The sequence below is a fragment of the Balaenoptera acutorostrata genome, chromosome 10, assembly GCF_949987535.1.
Source record: "Balaenoptera acutorostrata chromosome 10, mBalAcu1.1, whole genome shotgun sequence".
Classification (NCBI taxonomy): Eukaryota; Metazoa; Chordata; class Mammalia; order Artiodactyla; family Balaenopteridae; genus Balaenoptera; species Balaenoptera acutorostrata.
The window spans coordinates 46342515-46363285 of record NC_080073.1 but is presented as its reverse complement, the minus strand read 5'-3'; the positions used below and the strand labels follow the sequence as shown (position 1 = coordinate 46363285).

Below are 20771 nucleotides of genomic sequence, written 5' to 3'. Positions count from 1 at the left end.
GAGTTTCATTAAAAGACAAGGAAATCAAAATCAAATCAAAATGGGAGCCCAATGAGGGGTGAGGCTGAGGTGGGGCAGGGACAGGACCACTGGGAGAGTGAGTCAAGAAGACTTGGTTATGGTCACCATTCAGTTATTTCGAAAAATATTCACAGGGAGCCAGTCACTTTGCTAGATGCAAAGGGCACACACAGAGTAGACTATGTAGAGTTCCCTGGGGCTCAAGGATAGTATAGAATAGGGGGCAAGACAAATAAAGCACATGCGGCGGGAGGGCAACATATCTCAGAGTGAGCAGTCAGGAAGGGCTTCCCTGGGGCAGTGAGTGGGCTGCAGTGGAGACGCAGAGTAGGTGAGAATTGGCTACTTCAAGAGGCAGGAGGGGAGATGGTGAAGTGGGCATGTGACTCTCTAGGCAGAAAAAAAAAGGTTCCAGAATGTTAGTGCAGGGAAGACAGGAAAGCCCAAGCTGGAGTTGGCAGGTGGAGAGGCCTCCATGCAATGCTGAGGAGCGTGGACCTGCCCCAGAAGGCAGTGGGGCATCCTTGAAGAGTTTCAAACAAGGGAGTGTCCAGATCACACTGATATCCTACAAGCTCGACTGACTGTAGTTGTAAGGTACGGGGGAAGGGTAAGACCAGAAGCCACCAGGAAAGGGACATTACAAAAAGTAACCCACAAAGACTTCTGCAGTATGAGCCATATGTTACATAAAACATATCTATAAATACATATAATATATAAACATTTTTAACCATATAAACTGCAATCCTAAGTGATTATTATATTTTATTATATGTTACATTTTAAAAAATATTACCTTTTTAAAATTTAAAACACTGACAAATTGGCTGTTAGTTCTAGCAAGCAACCCTATTTAAAGAATGGGCCATGGTTTGAGTGGCCTTCTCTCTTTACTCCTTCCAAAAGAAATGTTTGTCCAAGGATATGTGAATATTTAAAAATCCATTTTAGATTCAAACATTAACAACCACCAATAAATATTACCCAGCAACTCTTAATACAAAGGCCACTTTCAGTAACTGCCTTTGGGGTGATGAAGTTCAGGAAGAGAAAGAAGTATTTCTGTCCTCAGAAGATGGTGCTTTCTCTTCTACAGCAGTCTCTCACCCCACACCCCAAGTGCCCACAGTAACTTACAGTGCTTGAAAGAACAGAGACCCACCTGGACCGCCTATTGTAGCTTCTGCCTCGGTGATAACTGTCACTCCTCTGGCTTCTACTTCGACTCCGACTCCTGCTATAGTAGCTATCGTAAGTGTAGGACCTGCTTTAACAGCAATAACAAACACTAAATCTTCCCATTCAAATACTCATATGTTCCCGTTTCTTTTTAGGTTCTTAACTGTCCTCTTAGAACATGGGCACTATGTGACAGCAGGAAGACACATCTGCAGAACAAGTACTGGAAACATTTAATAACTGCCCCAAATCAGACTTACCATATTAAACAGAAAAATGTTAGTTTCTTTTCTGCATTGAAAAATATCACAAAATTAACACTGAGTTAGTTCAACTGAATCTCGTGGATCTTATTAGGCAATTATAGTCAATAAATCCCTGTCATTACAATTCGACATCAATTATCACTTTTGACACTAGAGCACAATGGGCCAACAGATTAAAAACTGTTCAAAAAGACAAACATATGTTTTTCAATAAAATACAACACCTTTTAAAAGGGAATTAAGGGCTTTATAAAACAAGGCCCTTTTAATTCTGCCCCCGCAGGTGGTTTCCCAATCCCTGTCCATACCTGGACCGACTGTGGGGATCGTACGAGCTGCTCCTGGATCTGCTCCTGCTGGACGTCCTAATAGTAATCACATGAGGGGCTATCAACTTGTGGATCAGGACAGGCTGTATCAAAAATCTAGACATTTATTTGCCCATCAAGGAGAAAACACCATGCAATCCGGCAGCTATATTTATTTCATTTTCATATCAAAAGTATATTGGAATTTTTTTAAAAAGCATGTTGGATTTCATAAGAAAGGTTATAAGTTTTACACAATTCTTCTATGAGGTGCACATCAAGAAAGTCACTGGGGAGGAACTGGGTGGGGAAGGGGAAGACACAGGTGGGACACTTGTAAGTAAAATGAAGCTGCAGCAGTGGTAAACACCTGAGAGGCAAAAGAGGGCTGGAAGGAGCTGGGAAAACCAGAAACTTGGGGTCACCCACCATACACACACTTCTTCCTTTGTCCTCTTTTAATAGTCCTCCTCTCCCAATATCTAACCCGAGTCAAGAGATGACTGCAGATGGAAACTTAGGTTAAAGTGGATGTACTGGGGGTTCAGGTAGCAGTCAGGGCCTCTTTTAAATATTTCTACTGCTTCTCTTGCCTCACTCTGATAAGATCCCATCTTGAGAATAGCCAGTAAGAATCCAATAGCTCTTTGAAAGAAAGAACTAGGTGACAAAGTAGGCCTGTCTGATATTCAGTAATGACAAGATCCTTTTCAACAGCTACCCCACTCTGCCTGTGCAGGGCAGGCCTTCAAAAGAAGACAGATGGAGACCACACAGTAGGACAGGATTCACAAGCTCACCTATGACTTTTGTAACTGCGGTAGGAACTGCTCCGGCTTCTTGTGCGGCCTCTGCTGTACCACCCTCTGCTCCGACTTCTGGAGTAGCTTCTTGATCTACAAGTAAGAGTGGGAAAAATATAAATCATGTTAACTCATTATGCTGTTAAAATTAATTACTAGTAGGGCAGGAGGGGGAAAACCCAACAAGAGGAAAGGTCTCTGGAAAGGTCTCTCACGAACTCCTCACAGCGGGTATCACAGAGACGGCTAATGAGGGTTTAAACTGAACAGAATGAAATAAAGAGAAAACAGAAAAGGCTGATACAGGTATGTTCATAGGAGCCCTATCTGTAATAGCAGAAGAGGAAACAATCCAAATCTCCATTAACAGTAGAATGGGTTAAAAAAAATTAACACAGATATATACTGAAATATTCTAAAGTAGGAAAATGAATTACAGCTGCATGTATCAACAGAGGTAACTCTTGGGAACATAATGTTGAGTGAAAAAGGCAAACATAGAATATCTATACATATAAAAAAGGATTTTGTTTGAAAACAAGCAAAAGCAACATTATATATAGATAGAAACATTTATAGTAAAACTACAAAGAAAAACAACAAAATTATAATAGTTTAGAATAATGTTTAACTCTAGGAGAGAAGAGAGAAAGCAGGGTAGCATCGGGTAGGACTACATTAGGTATGTCAAAGCTCTATTTTTAAAGCTAGATACCATTTAAAATTATTTTTTATACCTTAATCATTTAAAAAATTTATACCTATTTAATATTTAATAAAACAAACAAGAAACTTAATGCAATTTTGCCCCCACCCTGCTTCCCCTAGTTTATGCCTGCCATTCAGGAACTGAACAATACCCCTGTGTATGTGCTACTCAGGTAATATCTTCATAGGTTTTATTCAGTATGTACTTATGTTCTGGAAGACAGATGCAGTTTATTTGCAAAGACACATTCTGTTCTCATAAGATCCTAGTCATTTACTCAACAAACAATTATAGAGCAACTCTGTTAGGTGAATGAAAGATGAGTAGCAAACAGCCCCTGACTTCACTGAGTTTGCAGGCCAGAAGGGAAGTCAGGCCCACGTAAGTAACCGAAACAGGGAGGCAGTTTAGCTATCTCAGTCTACCACCTGTGAGCTGCCCAACTTAAGAGCAAATTTCTTAGCGTTTCTATGCCTCACTGTCTTCACTTATGAAATGAAATACCACCCACTCCAAAGGCAGGGGTAGGAAGGCAGATGAGAGTGGCCAGCGTCACCAACAGCTCAGAGCTGTCGGAGCGTAAACAGTAAGTACACACCGAGCAGACAGGAGGCTGGAGTAGCTCAACAGGCACCTTCATCTAGAATATGAACCCGGAGAGAAAAGGCCAGGATTCACCAGCTCTCTGGGCCTTGCTGGGAGTCAGAGCAGGAGGAGGTAGAGATGCCAACAACTCAAGCATGGAATGGTCTGAGAGGGAATGAGGAGAGCTAGCAGAGGGCTTCTAGAAGGACTGAAGGGACTGAAAACCTGCCCTGGCACTGGCCATGCGGAAGTACCTGAAAATCTTAGTCAGCTGAGTGAGATGGGGGAGGGAAGGCACAGAATACAAACAGCAAGCAACTGAAGAGTAAATGGGAGATGGTTATTGTAGATGGTAAATGTTGGCTCCTATTTTTAAAGAAGTCTGGGTAAGGGAAGAAAATGACTGATAGATAACTAGGAAGAAAAAAAGTTAAAGATTCTTACTGCATTTTAAGTTCAAGTGATGAAAGTCAAGCACAACGTAATAAAGGATATGAGTCAGAGGCAGTGAGGCAAAACTATGAAACGTTTACAAGGAAAAGAAAAGAATACAAATTACTTATTAACTTCATACCACCATCACCAATTTTTTTTAGTTTTAAAAATGCTCATTCTCTGCATTAGCCAGTCTATGCTGATGACAAAAGTTAGACGTAACCTGAACCCAAAATCAACCAATCAATCTTAAGATGATCATTTTTACCATTTCCGGCCCCTTGAATAAAGATCAACTAGATGCATGTCCTCGGCAGCTAACTTTGCCTCTCTGGCCCTCACCCTCCACCTGTATAAAATGGAGGGTTAGATTACTGATCTCTAAATCCTACATATTCTGTAAATGCAAGATTCCCTTCTAAGGCATCACTAACAGTAGAGAGAGCGGCCTCACTCCTTTAAAAATGGGGAACTTGCCACCTATCACGGCAACTCACTGCAATGGCCATGGAGCTGTAATTGACAGCAATCGTTATTTTACCCTGAGCCCAAATTTCTTCCCCTGAATTCTCCACTCCCTGTGTCTTCAGTCTGCTCTGTGAGTCACACAGCACAAGCTTTCTCCTTATTCCCTCCCAGATACTGGGAAATAGTGATCTTGTCCCTAACTCTGAGGTTCTTCCAAGCAAAACAATAAGAGACTCTCCTTGGGAGAAAAAAAGGAAAAGAGAATAATGCTCACCGATAAGATGAGGTGGAACTTCTTGATCGACTTCTTGAGTGACTGTAGGAGACAGACCTTGTTCTGTGCCTTGATTTGGTCTCAGATTTACTTCGAGATCTACTTGGACTCCTGGACTGGCTGTCACCATCCCGACTAGGTGTCTGCTCATCACTCGAACTCTCCTGATTTCTTGGCCTCCGGTTTAAGCGTGCTGTCTTTCTTACTTCATCAAAGAGAGACCCAGGCCGAACTTTATTTTTGCTTTTAATTTCTATTCTCAAGCCTTGTAGTTTCATTTCGGGCACAGTAGTCAGTGCCTTAACTTCCACAGCACTTGATGTCGTAGCAGATGGTGCTGCCAGGTTCCCCACACCTCGCAGGGGCTTCCACTTATTATCCATGAGGCTGGTCTGGCTTTTCTCAGCCACCTCTCTCTTCACAGTGCTTTCTACAGCAGTGGCCAAGCTGGCGGAGCTGCTGTCCTGTTTTCCCACCTCACCCACCGTTTTGCTTTCTGACATGCTGCTTTCCTGTTTTCCCAACTCTGCCTCAGGATGCTCTGTTGGCATATCCTGCTTTAGAACAATGCTTATATCCGGGGTGTCAAGCCTTGAATTTCCTAGAGGGGAAGCCCCCTCGGCCTTTGCTGGGGAACTCCTATCAGGAGTGCAAATCTCCATGTTGTCATCTGTTTGAAGCATATCCTCCACTCCGCTTGGGATGCTCTCTTCAATATGCTGAATGTTCGGGGGAGAACTGACTACATTTTCCTCAGTGTTTAAAGCTGCGGGAGACACACTGAGTTTACTATCATCTTTAGTAGGCTGATCAGTATCTGATGAAACCGTTATTGGATTATGTTTACCTGAAAGGTTGCCATCTTCACAGGGCTTCTCAGTTTGGGGAATACTTTCTTTTACGGCTTCACTGTTTTCAGAAAGTTGTTTTTTCTCTTTTGCTTCCTGAGTAACTTGCTTTTCATTAATCTCCTCCTCCTCCTCTTCACCAAATTCTAGTGGAGGCTGCCAGTGAAATGCTTGTTTTCGTTTTGGCGCCTTGTGTTTTTTATCTTTTTTCCCTTTCAATTTCTCTTTTGCTTTTTTGGTATGTTCCCTTTTAAGATGCTCCTTTGAGCTGTGTTTATGCTTGTGTGGTTTTCCTCTACTGTTTTCTGAATTGGAATAGAACCCCTCAGAATCAGAGGTTGATGACCGCTGTTTGCTTGATTTCCAGGCACTATTACCATCAGGCAGTAAAGTATTTGCTGAAGACTTAGCTGCTGGTTTGGCTTTGATGTGAATTTCACCCAACTCTGACTCCGAATCTGAAGTGGCTTCACCTTCCTCCTTATCAGAAGATGGCCGGGAATTATTTTTACTGTTTTTAGTTACATCTTGTTCAGAATTTGACTCAGAGTCCCATTTACTCCCAGCATAATTCTTCCTTTTGGGCTTACTGGCATTTCTAAAGTGATCGGAAGGACTTTCTTTCAAAGTTCTTTTTTTTGAATGAGAGCATTCCCGTTCAGGCTTAGATTTCTCTTCATCTCTGTTTTTCTCTTGTTTATTATTCATGTCCATTTGGACTTGCTTCTCTTTTTCCTGGGCTGACTGTGTAACCCGAACACTTGACTGTTCACTGTCTGAAGAATAATCTAAAGATGACCTGCTTTCACTGTACTTTCTATGACATGAAGACTTGTCTCTGCCTTTGACATATTTATTACGAAGTGTCTTTTCAGAGCTGCTGCTGTGCCTTTTATTTGAGGTGTTATTTTTTTTCCCATTGGATCTAAATTTTCTCTTGGCTCGTCTTCCATCATCACTGCTAACAGAAGAGTATGAAAATGATCTACTACACCGTGAGCGGTCACTGTATTTATTTCGTGAATGAGATCTAGATGAGGGAGACCTAGACCTTGAATGTGAACTAGCTAAACTTCGAGACCTTGTGTATGACCTGGAATAAGATCTACTCCTAGAAGATCTACTCCTTGACCTTGGTGAACTTTCTGAACTTCTATCACTGTATTTTGAATAAGCGCTCCGATCACTTTCTGAATTTTTTTCTCTTTTATGGTAGGATGATGAACTACCAGTCTCTTTAACATTTGCTAAACCATAAGTGCTTTGGATGGGCAGCAAATGGGTTGTTTTAGCTTTCATTTCCTGGATTCGTTCATAAGAGGGCTTCCAGGGCTTCTGTCCAGGCTTCCACCTTGAAGGAGGGGGGCTGTCACTCAGTGGTATTACAGGAATATTTTCCGCCACCACTGGTTGTACTAAAACATTTTCATTTTGTGTCACTGTTGCTCTTAAAGGTTCTGTTTTAACAGGTTTATTTTCACTTAACTGAGAGGCTGTTGCTCTTGGTGATTTTGATGCTGTTCTTTGGTGCCCTGACTTAGAACTAGATCTGGACTTTGATCTACTTCGAGAATGTGATGAGGATTTTGATGGAGTCCTTGATCTTGAGCTTCCTCTAGAATAAGACTGTGAGTGAGATTTTGATCTGTATGAGTCTCTGCTGGAATGGGTTGAAGAGCTCTGGTCATCCTTATCAGATTTAGACCAGTCCCTCTTGGACGACTGATGAGATGACAATGAGGAAGAACGAGATCTCCTTTCTCTATCACATGAGGATTTCACTCTTCGGGTGGAAGATTTTAAGGATTCTATGTCAGATGGTACAATAATCCTTCTCTTCTTAGTCTGTTTGTGCCTTCTGCAATGTTTCTGCTTTTTAGCTTTCTTTTTATGCTTAACCTTTTTCTCTTTTCTGCGTTTTTTATGGTGACCATCAGAGTGTCTTGCTGTACTTAGATCTGAATAATATCCATTATAGGACCACGATCGGGATCTCTGGGACAAGCTTCTTTCATCCCATCGGCTTGAACAGGGGTCACTTAACCTATAGAAAAGGACATAATACGCATGCAATTATTTACAAGCATGTTTTCTATGCTTTAAAATTAAAACACATTTGTTGTCAGTACAAATGCATCAGCAAAAGCTTAGTTAACAACCAAGTACTGACTCTGTCAACACTTTAAGCACACGTAGGAAGGATAAACGAACAGCTGACAGGCCTGGTCCCGACCTTGTAATTTCAAAGAGATCACTACTATCAGATCACTATTATCAGAATTACGAAAGGATTTTTTTCAGAGCCAAGCCAAGAATTTTCAAATTTGATAGGAAAATAGTTTTGAAAAGCAAACCAACTACAGCAATCACAAAAGTACTGCTGACCTACTGAATTCCTGGCTATCATCCACTCAATAACACTCTGCCTCCAGGAATAATTTCTGAGGGAGAATCAAATCAAGTTCCCAAACAATTCTGTTAATTCTCTGCAGATACAGGATAACTGCCTGAACTTTAGGCGAAGCCTCTTTTTCTTTTTTGGCTGCACGGCTTGTGGGATCTTAGTTCCCCGACCAGGGATCGAACCCGGGCACCAGCAGGGAAAACTCCCGAGTCCTAACCACTGGACCACCAGGGAATTCCCGAGAAGGAATTCCCGGGAATTCCTTAAAAACATGACTACTGTTTTTTGTTTTTTTGTTTTCTTATTTATTTATTGATTGATTGATTGCTGTGTTGGGTCTTCGTTTCTGTGCGAGGGCTTTCTCTAGTTGTGGTAAGTGGGGACCACTCTTCATCGCGTTGCGCGGGCCTCTCACCATCACGGCCTCCCTCGTTGCGGAGCACAGGCTCCAGACACGCAGGCTCAGTAATTTGTGGCTCACGGGCCCAGTTGCTCCGCGGCACGCGGGATCTTCCCAGACCAGGGCTCGAACCCGTGTCCCCTGTATTGGCAGGCAGATTCTCAACCACTGCGCCACCAGGGAAGCCCATGACTACTGTTTTTATCTCAGCCTCATAGAGGTAATCAACAACTTTCCCCTAAGGTTTTAGTTAAACTACTTAGTACAGAAATTAGGGGAAAAGTACATGAAAATAGATGCAGACTTTACAATATCTCAGTGGTAAGGTCAGAGCTCAAAACTGAGAGTTCTCAGTGCCACTGTGTCTACACCACTTCCACACAGCAGACGCACACCTTTTCCTCCCTCTTCTAACTTCGAACCATTCTGCTGGATGCCCACAGAGAAAAACAGAATTCTACCATGAACAATTACACACGGTCCCATTGGTATATTTTGCACTAGCTATTCTGGGGCCAGCCCCATTTCTAAAATAGATACTGCACTGTGGAGTGTCACTGAAGACAGGAGATGGATACACTTCTGAAGAAACAAAAGTCCCTGGGGTCAGAAGTTAACACACACACTGGGTACAGATTTCCCTATCTACCCATTTATTCATTAGTGACTATGAGAACAGGCTAGGAAAGAATCTGCTATATAATTTTTTTTTTTAAGTCCTGATTATTTCTAAAATTGAACAAGAAATCTTTAAGAAATTCAGGAGGGTTATAGTCTTGTGAGGGAAAACAGAATTTTGATTTAAGCGCACCCAAAGTCAAGCAGCCCTCCTCCCATTTCACCAAGCATTCCCAAATGTATTCTCTTTGGTCACAGTCTAATTTTAAAGGTAAATATTTAGTGAAAAGTCCAGAAATATGTCTCTATCCCCTTAAGATTTAAAATATAGAGGACACAGGATTGTACTTACTTATCTCCTTTACTCCATTTTTCTCCACTAGGCGGTCTATATGCTCTTAATCTCTGCATTTCTTCTTTCCAGTGAGGAGGAGTTTCACTGCTATCATCATCATCTGATTCGGAACAGGATCTTGATCTTGGAGGTGTGTGATAGCGCTTTAAAAACAAAGTTAGGAATAACTATCTTCAAAATATCTCTTAATTGTAATCTGCTATAGGACAGAGGTAGGTATAAGACCCAATCTCTGACGCCATTCAAAGGCAATAACGACTGAAGTACCAAGAAGGTGGTATGAAGTTGTGTCAAACTAAAAAAAAATGGGAAAGCTGGAGATTCACCTGTAATCACACACAAAAATTTCCTCTTTGAAGTCCTAATGGTTATATTCATTAGCCTAGATTATTCAATATACTAACATTTCTCAGCATACTGATTATTTCACATTCACTTCATATTCAAACCCATTCCAACACAGCAGTAAACACTAATCTAACAGCAGTGCCTTCCCATAACTATATAGAATACAGCTAGCTCCTTGGACAGATTTTGGACTATACCTAAGATTAAAGCTAGGATTTTGCCTATAGGTAAAAACATTTTACCGCTTAAGATAAGTAATTTGAAAAAAAGTCCAGTTTTAACACACATACAATTGTGCCCCTTCCTTTAATCTTCCGTCCAGACTTTGATACAGATGGTTTCTGATCACTTACAATGGGTGTAATATCAGGAATCTTCCTGGAAAAGAAGATTGAAAATTTAAAAAAAGCAAATGCTAGGCAGTTTTCTCAGTGTTTAAATGTAGAATTTATGTTCCTATCATACAAAAACACTTCATTTAGATTCAACACTTTTGTAGAATGAGGCACTCCACATAACCTAATTTTCTAAGCAAATCCTTTAAATACCAAAACTTAAAAAAAAGGTAACCCAACTGAGTAGAAATACATGATACTAGTATCTATCTTTTAAAGTACAGAACTACTTTCAAAAAAATCCTTTTTTAGATGCTTCTTGTCAAAACAGTAATGTTCTTAGGGAATCCTGAGGTATTGTTGACTCTAATGCTCAAGTGTTTTTAACAGTTTTAAATTTTATTTTATGTATATATTTTAAATTATTTATTTATTTATTTTATTTATCTCGGCTGTGCTGGGTATTAGTTGTGGCACGTGGATCTTTACTTGCGGCATGGGGGATCTTTTAGTTGCGGCATGCGGGCTCTTTACTTGTGGCATGCGGGCTCCCAGTTGCGGCATGCATGTGGGATCTAGCTCCCTAACCAGGGATTGAACCCGGGTCCCCTGCACTGGGAGCACAGAGTCCTACCCACTGGACCACCAGGGAAGTCCCTTATTTTATATTTTTGATAGTTTGTTTGTCTACCCCACTTTACTATAAGCTGCCCCTCCTTCAATGCTCTGAATCTGCTACTTTATCTTATGGGTAATTCTAAGAGTACAGTTTTTATGGCAGCTACAGTCCTCCATGCCTTAGAAGTCTTTTCATACTTGAGTTTGTTTTGTATCTGTTATTATTAACATAATGGCTAGCTTTTATTGAGGACTTACTATGTGTCAGGCATTATATTAATAAGCATTTTAAACATACTTTTTTTATTGGGTAAAAATATATAACATAAAAATTGGCCATTTTAACCATTTTTAAATGTACAATTCAGTGGCATTAATTATACTCACAACGTTGTGCAACCATCACTACTATCTTTCCAAAACTTCTTCATCACCTCATCCCGAAACTCTACCTATTAAGCAATACCTCTCCATTTCCCTCATACCCTTAGCCTCTGGTAACCTCTAATTTATGGCTGAATAACATTCCATTGTATATATATATATATATATACACCACATTTTGTTTATCCATTCATCTGTTGGTGGACACGTGAGTTGTCTCCACGTTTTTGTTACTGTGAATAATGCTGCAATGAACCCTGGAGTACAAGTATCTGTTTGAATCTATTTTCAGTTCTTTTGGATATGTACCTAGGAGTAGACATGCTGAGTTACATGGTAAATCCATGTTTAACTTTTTGAGGAACCACCAAACTGTTTTCCACAGCAGCTGCATCATTTTAGGCTCCTCCTAGCAATATATGAGGGTTCCAATTTTCTCCACATCCTCACCAACACTAGTTTTTTGGGGTTTTGTTTTAAATTACAGCCGTCCTAGTAGGTGAGACACAGTATCTCACTGTGGGTCTGATTTGCATTTTCCTAATGACTAATGATATTAAGTATCTTTTTCACATGTTCGTTCCCCATTTGTGTATCTTCTTTGGAGAAATGTCTATTCAAGTGCTTTGCCCATTTTTAAACTGAGTTGTCTTTTTGTTGATATTGCTCATGCTTTTGGTGTCAAATATAAGAATCCACTGTTGAACCTAAGTTCATGAAGGTTTACCCCTATGTTTTCTTCTAAGAGTTTTATGGTTTTAGTTCTTATATTTAGGTCATTGATCCATTTTGAGTTAATGTTTGCATATGATGTGAGGTAGGGTCCAACCTCATTCTTTTGCATGTGGAAATCCAGGTGTCTCAGCACCATTTACTGAAGAGACTATTCTTTCTCCATGGAATGGACTTTGCACCCTTATCTAAAATATAATGGCCATGCAAAGTTTGAATCTCAGCATCAAAAATTAGAATTTTTATCATCTTGGGCCAGTTATTTAGCTCTTTGAGCTTCAGCTTTCACACTTGTAAAACAGAGATAACACTTCAATTTACCTCATAGGGTTTTATACGAATTAAAGAGATAATGTATGAAAAACTGTTAGTTCAGTGCTTTGCATATAGTAAGGGCTTCCCCCCAGAGCAGGGTTCTCAAACTCAAATGCTGACAGGCAGGTAATGTAAATCAGTGAAGTGGACACAATAGAATAGTTCACTTTCCACTTGATTATTCTTCCACTTGAAGAATAACAGTTCAAGCCCAGTGGTACACTTCAACTTCTCTTGGTCAGGAGACAGCAGAGATTGATATGAATAGGGACAGCACTCTGAGTAGCCACTAATTTTTGCCTTGCAGTGAAATAGAACCAATGTTTTAGAGGATTCTTCAATTTCTCAAGAGAAGACAAAAATCTGAATTTTTGTATGAGTCAACAATGTTTGAGCCAGTATTTGAGCCAATGGTGACTCCGGACACCTGGGAGCCAATTTTTAAAAATAAAACAATAATATGAAGGATAAATAACATAGGTCTATACTCCAATGTTTTCATGATCCACCACCAGTTTTCTCTTCTGCTACAGAGGCTCTTGGACCATGAGTAGGTCCCATATTTCAGGGTCTGAACCTCAATCATGGGGGATCAGATATTGGATGTTCTCAGTGTGTCCACTATGCCCATCCTCTCAGAGACTTACACTGCTCACCTAATCCACATGCCACTGAGGTACTAACCAGAGGTCAATATAATAAATGACACTGGGAAAAAAAAAAAATCTAATGGCCATAGATGTATGGGTTTCTTTCTGGACTCTCAATTCTATTCCATTGGTCTCTGTGTCTATCCTTATGCCAGTACCACACTATTTTTTTTTTTTGAATTTTATTTTTTTACACAGCAGGTTCTTATTAGATACCACACTATTTTGATGACTGCAGCTTTGTAGTAAATTTTGAAATCAGGACATATGAGTCCTCCAACTTTGTCTTTCTCCCTCAAGATTGTTTTGGCTATTTGGGACACCTTGCAATTCTATACGAACTTGGACATTGACTTTTCCATTTCTGCAAAGTCTACTGGAATTTGACTGAACCCATAGCTCACTTTGAGTAGTACTGACATCTTAATATTAAGCCTTGCAATCCATGAACATAGAATGTCTTTCCACTTATTTAGGTTTTAATTTCTTTCAGCAGTATTTTAGATATATACCTATAGTTTTCATTGTACAAGTCTTTCACCTCCTTGATTTAATTTATTCCTAAGTATTTTATTCTTTTAGATGTTATTTTATGGAATTACTTTCTTAATTTCCTTTTCAGATTGTTCAATGCTGGTTGTTAATAAGTGTTTTAGAGGCATTAGTTCATTTAATTCTCATAACGACACTATGAGGTATGTACTATTATCATCTCCATTTTAAAGACAAAGAATTTTAAGATTAAGAGGTTAAAAATGTTGCCCAAGGTCATGGAAAGAAATGAAACTTGACTCTTATAACCATTTTATAGGGTTTTCCCAATCAGGAATCTGGCTCCAGATAAACATACAATATTACTATAAGAAAACCTTGAGTAAAAAGTATATTATAGTCTCTTCAGTCATTTCATATTCATGACATCATCTGATTCTCACAATGAGAGATGTAATAGGGACTCTTGGCAGGCAATTGTTAACCTCGTTTTCCTCATAAAGAACAAAAGCACTGAACCAAATTCGGCACAAATTAATGTTCACCTGGGAACCTTTTAGATGCTGATCCAATGCTGCCACCCTCTATCTCCTCCCCACAACATTCTGATTTAATTTGCTGTATGGCCCAGAAACTGGTATTTTTAAAAGCTTGCCAAATTACTCTGAAGTGCAGCTGAAGATGAGAAAAAATGAATTAGAGCAAGTGTGGAACCCAGCTTTCGCTAAGTGAATTATAAGTGATAATGAGCTTAACTGCTGGTAAATTCAGTAAGGTGGCAAGCTCACTAAGGCTGACAGCCCGTTTCTTATCCTTGCCTACCTTGCATTCTTAGCACACAATTCTAGCTCCCAAACAACTGATCAAATCTCAAACATTCTAATGAAATAGATCAACTTGCTATCTTTGTATGACAAAACTACCTGCCAATTATGATTTAAAATAACTCTGCAGAATATAACTTCCAAAGATGTTATGTAACCAAAGAAGAGTGATGACCAAATAAACTTACCAGCAATATTCAACCATAAATACAAGACACTGGTATAAACTACTTTAAAAATACCAGATAACAGGGGTCGGCAAACTTTTTCTTAAGAAAAGAGTCCAAGAGTAAATATTTTAGAATTTTTAGGCCAAGAAGAAAATTAAGATAACTATGTAACAAAAAGAAAACAAGTTTTCACAAATGTTTTATCAATGAAATTCAAAAGTATCATTTTTTGTGACACAGATCTACTAATGAGAGGAGTGGAATTCTTTTTTAGGGAGAATAACATTTCACTTCATTTAATTAGGGTTCAGTATCCCCTATCAAAGCAGATAATGTTAATACTGTTCTTCTGGTAATGCTGATCTGTAATGAGATTTTTACATACTCCATCTCTGAAAATATCTTTCCACACAGATGGATTTTATGTGTAGCACCTGAAATACTGGAGAGTTATAACTGCATCACTGTGATGTGTAGTGCACTGAATAGCATGTAAAGCGATGAGAGCACCACATACAAACTCTCTGCAACTCCTTGATTCTGCTGCTGTAACACAAAAACAGCCCAAGAAAAACAGTGAACAAATGGATGTGGCTGTGTTCCAGTAAAACTTTATTTATGGACACTGAAATTTGGATTTCATGTAATTTTCACATGTCACAAAATATTATTCTTCTTCTGTTTTTTTTCCACAAACATTTAAAAACATAAAAACCACATTTAGCTCATGGGCTGTACAAAACCAGGCAATAGGCCGAATTTAGCCGATGGATGACTATAGTTTGCCAACCCCCGCTAGATGACACTAAAACTGACCTTTCAAGTTTCCTACTTTCTGAAAACCAAATGGATTTGATCAATGAATGGTGTCTTACATTTTCAGAAAGAAGGATCCCACTAAAATTTGTTCACAATGAATGGTGTCTTATATTTTCAGAAAGAAGGAGCCCACTAAAATTTGTTCACAATATATTATATTATATATAATATAATAATATAATTAACAGCAAAACTACTGATACCTTACAAAGCTCACTAAAAAGGTTTACACAACTGTCATAAAGAGAACATTCAATTTTTAAAAATGAAAACATCAGTATGTTAAGCTATTAGTTCAAAGATACATCCCGGGGCTTCCCTGGTGGCGCAGTGGTTGAGAATCTGCCTGCTAATGCAGGAGACACGGGTTCGAGCCCTGGTCTGGGAAGATCCCACATGCCACGGAGCAGTTGGGCCCGTGAGCCACAGCTGCTGAGCCTGCGCGTCTGGAGCCTGTGCCCCGCAACGGGAGGGGCCGCGATAGTGAAAGGCCCGCGCACCGCGATGAAGAGCGGTCCCCGCACCGCGATGAAGAGTGGCCCCCACTTGCCGCAACTAGAGAAAGCCCTCGTACGAACCGAAGACCCAGCACAGCCAAAAATAAATAAATAAATAAATAAAATAAAATAAAATTAAAAAAAAGGCAATTGACTGTTAAAAAAAAAAAAGATACATCCCACTTCATAATAGCTTTTTAAAATGAGAAAATACAGAATTTTAAAATATCTAATGAACTAAACAATAACCACATGTAGAGACTTGATTGTGAACAGGGACACATGCATAACTTCTCAGGCTTCAATATTAACTCTTCATAGGAAACTTGTCAATTACACCAACCACTTTATGGTATTTCTATTCATACATTTCCCTTAACAATTCTAAACTTGAGTCTAACACACAAAATACATTAATTACTATTTTTGGAGACCAAATCTAAAGCTACATGTTAGCTTTTCCAGTATAGAGGATTTATCACTGAGCAAGTTAACAACAGTAACATATGGGACTAAATTTTATCCCCAGTCATCACGCAATAATTTTGCACTATAAACTGGAGTATGTTTTATCACTCGATTGGATCCAAAGAGTTCAAATAACCCTCTGTTTTGACAACCAAAATCTCACCTCTAATGAAAGGCCAAGTAAATGAGATTGGTAATGAAATCTTTCCAGATCTCCACTAAGAACTTCTCCCCGATCAACTTGCCAAACCCCCTCTCTCTACTAGCAGAATATGAATTTTGAAAGGTAGGGTACATGGCATTTACGAATCCAATATCTCCCCCAGTATATTTCAAAGTGCTCTATGGGTCACGCTCAATAAATGAGTGTGGACCTGCAATGAGCTGATAGAATCACCAGTCAGAGAAATGAAAACATGTAGGTTAATCATACTTACGGTTCAGGCTCCACTGTGACAAGAGGCATATCTCTTCTTAGTAAAAATCGGTTCTCGGGCACTGGAGGAATCTCTTCTGGGCGCACCACAGGCTTTTCCCTTTTAGCATTTGAATCGATACACCTTTTTTCATTGGTATCACTCCTCTCAGAGTGACTTAGAGAGAACAAACCGAATCACCAATTAAGATGTGTAATGTCTGCATTTTATAATAATATTAAATAATATAATATAATAATATAATTAACAGCAAAACTACTGATACCTTACAAAGCTCACTAAAAAGGTTTACACAACTGTCATAAAGAGAACATATAAAACATCAATGCAGTGAAAAAGCCACAGTACTAAAATTCTGATAAGAATTGCCAAATGATCCTTTTTTCTTTCAGGGATTATTTTCACCTGCAAACGCATAAATCTTTGATATGAAACATCTGTGCTACCCTTGATTTGCTAGATTTCAATTTAAAGTCCACAAAATGCTATCCTTTTCAACAACAGGTAACAAAGCTAAGTTTACAGAATCACACATACTTTCCCCATTCCAGGTGTTTGTTTTTTAGGTAAGACTACCTTGCTGTTTCACACTTACCCTTTTGGGCTTATTATATGTTTATTCCTTGGCTCTTCTGAACTGCTTGCTTCCTTTCGTCTCTTTTTAGAATGTTTAACTTTTGGCCTCCTCTTATGTTTCCTTCTTCTGCTTCTCTCATGTTCAATTTCACTTTCTGAGGATGATTCTGAAGAGGAAGAGGAATTGGAAGAGGAATCCGAGACTTCTGAATGAGTTGGTTTCTTCTTTTTTTTCTCAAAAACTTTTAAGAAATATGAACAAAAATATTAGTACTGGACTTCAGTGCCTATGTTTCAGAGTAAAAAACATGATTACCAAGTATTGTAAAACATGTTTTGTATAAAGAAAACTAAAAACAAAATTTATTTATTCTTTTTTTAATTTTAATTTTTTTAAACATCTTTATTAGAGTATAATTGCTTTACAATGAATGGTGTCAGTTTCTGCTTTATAACGAAGTGAATCAGTTATACATATACATATGTCCCCATATCTCTTCCCTCTTGCATCTCCCTCCCTCCCACCTTCCTTATCCCACCCCTCTACGTGGTCACAAAGCACCGAGCTGATCTCCCTGTGCTATGCGGCTGCTTCCCACTAGTTATCTATTTTACGTAAAAACAAAATTTAAATAAACTTTTTTTTCAAGTTGATAATACAATTTGCTGGTGAGATTGTAAGGTAACAAAGCTTTCATGAAGTCTATATTCTAGTTGGGTCAGAGAAGAAATAAGCAACTATATAATATGACAAATGATAAATGCTAAAAGAAGGGGGAAGTAAAGGCAGGGTAAAGGGAACAGGGAAAGTCGAGGTAATTTAAGATAACATTTGAGCAGACATCTGAAGGAAGTGAGGGGGGGGGTCACGCAGGTATCTGAACGATGAGTATTCCAGAGAGAAGGAACAGCCAGCACAAAGTCCCTGAGTGCTTGGCATGTCTGAATAAAGGTCAACGTGGCTGGCAAGACAATGAATCAGGGGAAAGACAGATTAGAGAAACAGCAGAAAGCCAGAATCCCTTACAGACCATTGTAAAGACTTTAGCTTTGGCTGATGGAGAGGGGGCCCTTGGAGAAGATGGCTCTGGTTGCTGCTGAGGACTGTAGAGGGTCAAGAGTGTAAGCAAGGAGACCAGTCAGGAAGCTATCATTGCTGAGAAAAGATTACAGAGGAGCAAGGACAGAGGCAAAGTGAACAGTAATGAGGCTATTGCTATCTTGTAAAAGATACCTGGGTTTGGACCACGCTGACAGCAGGGTTAAGTAAAAAGAAAAGGTCAGATTTGAAAAGATTCCCTGATGGGTTGGATACAGGGTATGATATAGAGGCATCAGGGCTATTGCTACACTACTCGTAGGAGTTTCTTCCGCTACTGAAATCTAGGAGGTATCTTTAAGTTACAGTCTTCAACATGTGTTACCTGTATCCTAGCTCCCTCTACCCCCAAAACACTCTTACCGTCTTTTGTCGACTTCGTGGCAAGCACCCCACAGTCAATAACTCGCACATCTGCATAAGGTCTACTTGCAGCATCAGTTTTCAAATTTTCAATTTGTTCGATTACTTCAAAACCGGAAATAACTAGTCCAAAGACAACATGCACCCTGTTACAATACAAATTGAAGAAAAAATTGTTTTGACGATAATTAAGCCATGAGCAGTAATCAAGACAACTGTTATCAATGACATAGCCACAGACCTGAAAATAAGAGCAAAGTGTTTTGATGTATGAAGCAACTAGAAGGGAATGAGAACTTCTGCTTCATAAAAGGAAAAAAAAAAATCTCAAACTGGGCCTTAGTTTTCTGCCTTAAAAACAATGGTTCTTAACTATTTTAGAGTAAAGAGTCTGATAACAATCAGATTGCACTTGATACTCAGACACCATCCTTACAGGGCCACTCAAGAGCGCATGCCTGAGAAGTTCACCCATGAGCCCACGCAAAGACCCCTTCAGTGACATGAGAGGTCTCAAGACCACTGCACCCTGTGATCCTTAGGAAGAGCTCGGCTATGAGAGATTAACCCAGAGATCAAGAGCACCCCCTTGAGGGTTCACCCATGGTCTAATCTGTCTTGGACTGGCCACCCAAACACCTCTCCAAGATAAAAAGAACATAACTCTTACCCATCCAGGTGTGGAGCAGGCTTTGTGGTACTGTGTAACAAACATCAACATAAAGAAGATGGCAAAAACCAGGTGTTCAGGTGAACAGAGCAGAAGGGTTTAAATCACAGCATGTAGAGAACAAAGAGGTAAAGATAAAAAGATAGGGGAAAAAGTTAAACATGATACACACCTGAACTTAATAAGCTTAAAAACAGCAACAACAGTCATTTTACTGATTAAAAAAAAAACCCTCAAGATTATAATGAATTACAAACTCATATCTCTCTCCAACATGAAGACTATATATGTATACATATATGTGATATAGGTTTGAAATACACAGCATAAATATACATTAAAATTAAAGTTATTCTCAAATCCAAAACAACGACAACAACAAAAACAAAAACAAACTCAAAATTTATCAAGATAATTAAACAAGAATAAAAAACACCTAGCCATTTGCTTATGGAAAGAAGTGTGACCAACACTTAACACTTGCCCCACATACTTAAATGAATTTTTCTATTCATTATTTTTCATACTGAGTCAGTCTGCATCTTTTAGGCAGGCAGATGGAGGCAGGTCTCAGGAGTCCTGTTTTCAGAACTTCCTGCCCCTCTTCCTTCACCTAAGGTGACCCTCTGCCACTCACAGCAACTCTGAAAATGCAGTAGGGAGCAAACCTTCAATCTGCCAACACTCTGACAGCAAACTAAGTAATCATGGCATCATAGACACTTTAAATTTCCATGGCCCAGAAAACACCCAACCGGCTGCTTCTATAGTCACAAACTGGCAGTCATTCTTGGGAAGTCTATGGGGTATATTTGGTTAAGATGTTTTGAACCCAAGCTAGTTTTCCCATAACACTTTCACAGATCTTCAGATTACGTGAATTACAGTGGGAAAAAATTCAAAAGCAGATAACTAGACTCAGAAGTATCTATCACAAACATCTTAGTTTATAAGAAAGAGAAATAGTATTTGAGAGAAAGGTCACTGGATTATCAGGCCATGTTAAGGCAGTCAATTGTACTAGAAGCTCCCTTACCAATTTTTATACTCATTTTAAGGCAATTCTAAGAAACGTAAGTCAGTAAAACACAATTTTAACCTTCACAACAATGTTAAAAATCATTATTCTACCAGGAAATGTAACACTTATACTTACATTAAGAATATTCAGTTCTGTAAAAGCACTACAGAATTTAGTTTTAAAAAATTAAAATATCAACTCAAGAAGTGCCAGAGGGATTTTAAAGGGAATCTTGAGTTTTAAAACCACTAGTCTCAAATTTTCCTTAGATGATTGA

General features: G+C 39.1%; 1 protein-coding gene across 8 annotated transcripts in view; it reads right to left on the bottom strand.

The window, feature by feature from the left end:
• The window catches only part of NKTR (natural killer cell triggering receptor), a 49746-nt gene that overhangs the window by 3203 nt on the left and 25772 nt on the right, over nt 1–20771 (bottom strand). For 5 of the 8 annotated variants that reach the window (XM_007193450.2, XM_057554313.1, XM_057554314.1 and 2 more), the window contains 10 exons: nt 19474–19503; nt 18804–18949; nt 17361–17583; nt 16766–16921; nt 10315–10402; nt 9674–9819; nt 5052–7943; nt 2578–2673; nt 1778–1834; nt 1187–1291 (listed from right to left, as the gene is read on the bottom strand). In XM_007193450.2, coding sequence (XP_007193512.2) covers nt 1187–1291; nt 1778–1834; nt 2578–2673; nt 5052–7943; nt 9674–9819; nt 10315–10402; nt 16766–16921; nt 17361–17583; nt 18804–18949; nt 19474–19503 — 3939 coding nt within the window. Of the gene's footprint in view, nt 1–1186; nt 1292–1777; nt 1835–2577; nt 2674–5051; nt 7944–9673; nt 9820–10314; nt 10403–16765; nt 16922–17360; nt 17584–18803; nt 18950–19473; nt 19504–20771 lie in introns of those variants that run through there. The other 3 variants (XM_007193451.2, XM_057554315.1, XM_057554316.1) reach the window with 3 other exon arrangements.